The sequence below is a fragment of the Platalea leucorodia genome, assembly GCF_965183815.1.
Source record: "Platalea leucorodia genome assembly, chromosome: 4".
Classification (NCBI taxonomy): Eukaryota; Metazoa; Chordata; class Aves; order Pelecaniformes; family Threskiornithidae; genus Platalea; species Platalea leucorodia.
Genome location: NC_138826.1, coordinates 2,162,501 through 2,170,000, shown reverse-complemented (window position 1 = coordinate 2,170,000; position 7,500 = coordinate 2,162,501). Strand labels below are relative to the sequence as shown.

At 41.6% G+C, this 7,500-nt stretch overlaps 1 protein-coding gene across 5 annotated transcripts in view; it reads right to left on the bottom strand.

Moving 5' to 3' along the window:
- EBF3 (EBF transcription factor 3) overlaps positions 1-7,500 on the bottom strand; it is a gene marked incomplete at both ends in the record, with an annotated part of 119,476 nt that overhangs the window by 1,764 nt on the left and 110,212 nt on the right. For 2 of the 5 annotated variants that reach the window (XM_082311347.1, XM_082311348.1), the window contains 3 exons: positions 5,251-5,340; positions 5,855-6,043; positions 7,243-7,420. In XM_082311347.1, the coding sequence (XP_082167473.1) occupies positions 5,251-5,340; positions 5,855-6,043; positions 7,243-7,420 (457 nt within the window). Of the gene's footprint in view, positions 1-4,494; positions 4,581-5,250; positions 5,449-5,854; positions 6,044-7,242; positions 7,421-7,500 lie in introns of those variants that run through there. The other 3 variants (XM_082311345.1, XM_082311346.1, XM_082311349.1) reach the window with 3 other exon arrangements.

The window sequence follows — 7,500 nt, the reverse complement described above, 5'->3', positions numbered from 1 at the left end:
ATCTCATGTTTGACTTCTGCTGTGTGAAAATTCAGGTTGTCTGCTGCATGCTTTTCTAGGGGGAAAAAGTCTGAATTCTTTAAGCGATTTAGCCATTTTTGTTGAATTCTGTCTGTGGCACAGTGGGAGGGAGGTGCAGAATTGGTGCTCCAGACATTTATTTCACTATTTATTTTATTAGCAACATTTGACAATTGTGAATTTCTGCACTACGTTTCCTGCTGTGCAAATTGATACCAAATGCCTTCTTAAAGAAAAATGGGGTGGCTAGTTTTTTAATAATGATTTTAATAGTTTCATCCAGGGGAAGACCAGAAAATGAAGCGGGATGCAATTTTAAAAGAATATAGAGAACCTTTTGCTCTGCATCACAGTCATAAAGCTTAACCAGAGCAATATCTTTCACAATCTATAAAAAGTAAATTACAATTGAAAACCAAATTTTGAACACGTATTGTACTTCCAACTTTGCAACGAGCCAGCACTTTCTCACTAAAAAATGTATTTTGTACCTTAAACATCCATTGTTTTAAACAGGGAGAAGCTCTCTGCCCTGAGGAACCCATAGCATCCTGCTCTTAAACAAAATGTGTAAGTACTTAATTTTCTGCTCATGGCCTATGCGGTGGAAGTCATACCGAGTTACCAAGATCGTGGCTTTGTGGACCAGGCCCAGGGGCCCTCTTTGGCAGAGTCGCTCCCGGGAGCGAGGCGCGCCCACGGGAGAGCAGGGAGCGCGGTAGCTCCTCTGCGAGCCGCCGCTGCCGAGCTCTGGCCCTGCCTGGGGCCGAGGACGGATGCGCAGCTGGCGGGGTGGCACGCGGGCGCAGCAAGGGAGAAGACGACGTTAGCTGTGGCTGGCATTGCCTGCACGCTGACCTTTCTGAGAGTTCCCCAGATTGCCTTCTTTTTTATTCTTTTTCTTTTCTTCTTAACCTCTCCCTTGGATCTCTTTAGAAAAAACGTGAATCCCCTTGTTGGCTGTAGACCTCTCCGTGTTCACTCTTGGGCAGTAAGTCCTAAAACGCAGAGCGGCTTTTAGGTGCCTCTCTGGTGCCTCTCTGCTGTGATGATAAAGGAATTCACCAAGGATATGTCAGGTGCAATTTGATTTTCTCCTCAGCCCAAGGGGACTTGAGCCCACGTATTTTACCTTTTGCTAGAGTACCCTAACTCTCATGACAGGGAGCATCACCTCATGGTGCCGTGCCACTTTACACAAATAATTCAACTTTTTGTCACAACCATGGAACTCAGTGCTCTAATTACCAGACCAGAAAGACTTTCTTGCTGTTTCTCTGGGTCATTTTGCTCAACGCAAAAATGCATGCTTACTAGCAGCAAGATCTTGCTTCTGGTGTGGTGGGCCCAGGCGGTCCTCATGCTTAGGGTGACGTTACCGCAAGCCAGATGTTAGAGCAGCTCTACCTCTGCTTTATACTACGTTAGGAGACAAAACAGTCCATCTGAGGTCCAGATGGAGCTTCATAGTTCTGCTCCTGCTTTCTCACCATCTTAGATGTACCAAGAACAGCATTTTTTTCCCCACACAGACAAATCCTACAGTGGTTTACCCAGCAAGGACCACTACAATTAACCCCCAAATCCCTGGGAAGGGACTACCTGTGTCTGCAGGACTGCTACATGTCAGGTTTTGCCATGATTTCACCTGACTCTGCACAGTGCTAACACACCTTCATAGGAAAAGCTGGGCTGCCTGGCCCCGTCGTGTTGGTGTGCGATGCCTTGCCAGAGCGGGGTGAACCAGCTTCCCTGAAAACTATCCAACTGGCTTTTATTTCAGAACAGAGCTTATGTGGGGAAAGGTAACATCACAAGCAACGGGCGAGAGGGTATCCTGCCCTGCGATCAAGAGCACGTCGTCCCTTCTTATCCAGATTCAGAAACTGCAGGATTTGCCTTAGATGCAACAGTGGCCATGAGCTCTTACTTCGGTCTTGGCTTGACTAAATGTATGTGACCATTCCTCACAGAGCAGAGTCCTCAGCGGTCACTCAGCTCCTTCACATCCCGCTGTATGAGGCTCTGGACTTGTAGATCACTGAAAAACTTTAGCTGCGTTGGACTGCAGCTCTTGAATTCTGTATTTTAATTTAATGCAGAAAATGTGCTGATCAGAATACTCTCGAGCTGCTTGTACAGTGTTCAGAAAGCAACTAATTAAACTTTAAAATGGGCTCAATGTCAACAAATGACTAAGAAAGCAGGAAGAAGGAAGCAGAAACCCCCTAAATAACTCTATAGGTAAAATGCAGTGTAAATAAGTATCTCCTGCATTGCTGGCTTTTCTTTATGATGGCTCATGAAGGAAGCGTGTGACAAATTCATCCCTGTCTTGCCACTCAATTCTGGCCGCAATTCAATTCAAGGCAATGGCTGAGGTCTGGGAGGACGGCTGGGTGAAGTGTTGTCATCCTGACGCCTTTCGTGAGTTCAGTCTGAATTAACTCAATAGCTTTGGTTGGAAAAAATGATGGTGCCTCTCTGCTGTGATGATAAAGGAATTCACCAAGGATATGTCAGATGCAATTTGATTTTCTCCTCAGCCCAAGGGGACTTGAGCCCACGTATTTTACCTTTTGCTAGAGTACCCTAACTCTCATGATAGGGAGCATCACCTCATGGTGCCATGCTACTTTACACAAATAATTCAGCTTTTTGTCACAACCATGGAACTCAGTGCTCTAATTACCAGACCAGAAAGACGTTCTTGCTATTTCTCTGGGTCATTTTGCTCAATGCAAAAAAAAATAAAAAAACCACAAACAAACAAACAAAAAAAAAAACCCATAAAATTCAGTTTAGTTGCTTCAGCTGGGAGAGGAAAACATGACAATTTTTGTATTTTGTTTCTCCACACTTCTATTCATTTTCAATTTGGCTGCTGTACCAAAACCCGAAGTTTCTGCACATGCCTACGTCTGGACACCTCCGTGTTTCAGAAGTTCTGGGCGCTCGGTGGGGTAGGGACAGCCCGGTGCGGCAGCAGCGCCTGTCTCGGGGGCACCTAACCGAGAGCTTTAGCAGCACCCATGGGGTGCTGGACTTCGTCAGGGATGACACCAGGTCTGCTGCTTGGATTGCAGCACCCTCAAATCAGAGGTTGAAGGGATCTTTAAGCCTTCGGTGGGCTGTCTGGGCCCAGAAGGAGCTTAGTCCAGAGCAGGGTTGAGCCTCAGCCTAAAAGCCAACTTCATGACCTATTTAACAAAATTGGCATTGGTCGATTTGAAGTTGTCTACCAGGCATTTACACAAAAAGCATTTTGTACCTGAGGATGAAGGCGCATGGTTACTGGGGGCCTGGGGAGGTGCCAAGGGAGACTGGGTGCTCGGTGGCTGCTGGGAATTGGGCATTTAGCATGCCCAGTTCTTCTGAAAACCCCACTTTGCAGTAATCTAGACCTGAACCCTTGAATATCTGATGGGAAGCCCTTTATTTACATACTGAAATTACAGAAATTTCGATCATTTTAATTTGGATCTTTAAATAATTTTATTTTTCAGGGTAAAGCAGTATCAACAAGTTAATGAGAATATATATATATATATAAATATCTGCTACAGACTAGCTACAGAATAGCTGTTCAGATCTAAGCCAGATGTTACATTTTATTTCATTTATTTTATTTTATTTTATTTTATTTTATTTTATTTTATTTTATTTTATTTCATTTCAGTTCAGTTCAGTTTTTATTTTTATTTATTTCAGTATTTATTTTTTATACTAGTGTATTTTTATAAAAAGAGAAAAGTAGGACACTGGATTATTTTACGAATGGATAATCTTTTCTAAGAATATTGCTTATACCTGGTATAGTTTTCTACTTACAGTAACATAGGAAAGCTTCCACTGAAGGCGTATGCAATGACAGAAATTGTTAATCTAATTATCCTTTTCTGTAACATTCTTCCTACAATAAGATTTGTGTAGCTGGATCCTCAGCCCTTCATTGACCTGAGTGCATAATAAGCTCTCAGATGCTTCTTTGGGCCAAGAAGTTAATAACAAGCTACAGGGACATCCATTTTGAGATCCTGGTCTCCAACGGCCTGGATTTTTGGTGGACAGGCGGTTCTGTGGGATTATGTCTCTCCAAAGTGCCTTAAGCTAGATACCACAAAATGCAAGAGTCCAGAATTAGTTTGGCAGATCAAAATATCTGTCTTCATCTGTTTGCCTGTGAGGAGTGCTCATCATATTATGGATATCATGGCAACACAAAGAATAAATAACACTGCGCTACCTACGTCTTAACTAGGAAAGTCGAGAGGAGCGATGACCTCTGGGTAAGAACGTCTGCAACCCTTTCTGCTTTCCCTGGGATTTGAAGTGCTTCAATTTCCTGCACTGTGCAACGAGGCTTGTGATTTGTAAATCGGAGGCAAACACACCTTTTAAACGATTCTACTGCATCTAACAATGTTATCTTCTGAACTTTAAGATACGCCATAAAAAGGAAGACTTCTTTGTTCATATTTTTATTCCTCCACCAAACATACACTGTATCGTAATTCCTCCTGCCCCGCTACCAGCAAGCGACCACGGGAATTCTGCAACTGATTTATAAATTGTTCATTACACTACCCACACGAAAGCACACAGATTAAAAAAATGCAGAAGCTTAAAATTGCCTGCCTTAATTAAAATATTTAGTTATTCACTTAGGGAAGTAACACCATAGAAAGAGAGTGAGTTGGGACCAACAGAGCATGCAAACTCACTGCACAAGTGGCTAGCTAGTCCAAGGGAAGGGTAGTTCACTAAGAGCTTAACCTGATTTACACTGATTCGAGGTATTTTAAAATAAGTATTGCACCATATGTAAAATGAGGAAAACACACCACATCATGCTGGAACGCTGCTGGTTTTAAACATCCATAGAAATGTGTTCAGAAAATGTATAAACGCAAGGGGTACACAAAACCTCCGAGAAGCATTCAGGGATACAGTCTCACTTTAAAATTTAAGGCACGAACTCCTATGGGAAAATGCCAGAAAAACAACTAGTGTTTTCTCTAATGCAAGTCTTAAAAGTGAACTAAAATTTGCTTAAAATCTTAGCATACCGTTCGCGCCACCCTATTTCTTCTCCCGCTTTTGCATCACTATGAGAGCACCAGAAACCTAAAAATATAACGAGGTACCTTTCTCCAAAATAAATGATCAGGGCTTGAGTGTATGCACCAAAAAAGCAATACACAGAAAATTGAGAGAGATCCAGCTCACCTTGAAGTCCATTTCCATTTGCACTGGTGCAAGATGGTGGAGGAGAGGCTTGGGGCCTGACAACAGGAGCAAAGGCGCTCTTTTGTTTCACTGCAGAGATGACATTGGCAGGTGAGAATGAGAAAATGCCGTGTGTACTGCTACAGTTTGAAGGGAGGGTGACCGAAGAGGCTGCCATGGTAGGGCTTGACGGCACTACTGCAATAAAGCAAAAATAATCAGGACTCAGATTGAGGTTTTCACGGCAAACATGGAAAAAGAGAGTGATAGGGCCTTGCCTCTTAAAATATATATATATATATATAAAAATATATATAAAAAAAAAAAATGAAATGCCTTGGCTTGGCCACTCTCTGGATAACAGGCAAACTCTTTTGTGTTGGACTTTTGTTACAAATTGCGCAGTCCAATTTTTTTTTCTATCTAGATTGTATTATGGCACAAACAGATCAATTTATTATACTCATTTTTACGTCCAGCCTCCAGAGTCACCCCTCCTTTTATCCAGTAGCTCACAATATAGGAAATCAAAACAATGCAAGTATTTGATTTTGTAGTAAATATGAATCTATATGATGATGTGTTACCAAAAATAGACACTTACTGCCATAAGGAGAGTTAGCTGAGGAGCCATTAAGAAATCCAGGGGAACCTGGTACACCTAGATTGGGCATGCCGGCATTGCCATATCCATTCATGCTATTGCTGACTGTGTTGTAATTGGACTGCTGAGGAGTACTGCTGGGAACATATCCTCGCGGGGAAACACTGCTTGTGTTGCGACTGTAACCTACTGTGTTAGAAACCCCCCCACCCCAAAAAAATAATGTTATTTTATAATATAGACTTAGGGCTGGGGGGTTTCCTCATGCAGCATATATTACACAGTTTTAATTGATTGCACAGCTTTGCTCTAAGTTGTCTCTTACTGCCCTATCAACTCTTGCAGTTTGAGATAACCTTATCACGCCAACCCTACTTAAATCATCTGCGAGCACTCTATGTTGTCTCTCCTCTTAGCACAGACAGCCAACAAAAGCTCTCTTCGATCCAGCTGTGTCAGGTGCCTTCACGTTTGTCTTTAGGAGCAATTATCAACAGGCTCGAGTCCTGCTTTGTACCAACACGCTGAATGAACTTTCAGCCTCTCCAGACCTTCAAATGCCATAGCTGACAAGAAAAACTTTTTTGTTGCAGTGATTTACTTTAAAAGGCTGTTTTGGGGTCTTCATTTTATGATTGATATTTTTATACTACCAATAAGCTCGTACTTTTGTAAGGTGTAGCCATCAGTGAAAATTAATTCAGGATCAAGTACAGAATTTTATAAGGCTTATTAGCTTGGAAATGCATTAAAAGACAATCTTTTTAGAAGAGGAAACATAGCAGAATCAGGATTTTAAACAACAATTTGATCCTATCTGAGCAATCAATTTAATAATTACGTTGCAAGCAAAAAATATGGGTTTGAACATATCTAATAATCCTGTTTCCCTCCTTTCATTAGTCTCAAAATTAATTTTAAATGCAATATGCTACATGCATTTTCAATTACAACAGGTAAATTAAATCAACTATTACTTTTATTAGTAACATATATGTCACACATGCCTATAAACAAAGTATTTTAAAATCACAGACGTCAAATTAGATTTATCTGTGTAAATATTGCAAAACCAGGTGGAGATACCTAGACATAATTATTTTATAAAACACACACACGTTGTATATTTACTGTGAATAATAAAGAGCTTTCTACACTTTGCCAATTTTTTTTTTTCCACCGGAGATGCTTTATGATAACAGTAAATGAAAGAACAGGAAGAATTAAATATTGCGAGAAAGTTAAAGACGGCATTTCATTACACGACCAGACATATGACCACGGGGAGAGAAAGAGGTAGAACGCAGCGGTGACATCAGCTCGTATTAATAGGCACTGGCCAAAAGCAGTCAACAACGTGAAGGATTAACTCTTGAAATCCCACATACCTTGGTCGTTCGCTTGTGATGTTTCGGAAACATTGACCGCGAGCTGGCTGCTGAAGGAGTTCACCCCCATCATGCCAGTGTGAGCAGGAGTGTTGGCTAGAGTGGGGATCTGGTTGTGATTGCGTGGCACGCTGTATAGCGCTTCAGCAATGTCAGCTGCTCGTTTCAGGATTATTTCCTACAAAGACATAAAAGAACCACTGACAACTAAGAAACTGATTTGCGCAAATATTCCAAGTTGCAATAACGTTAAAAGTT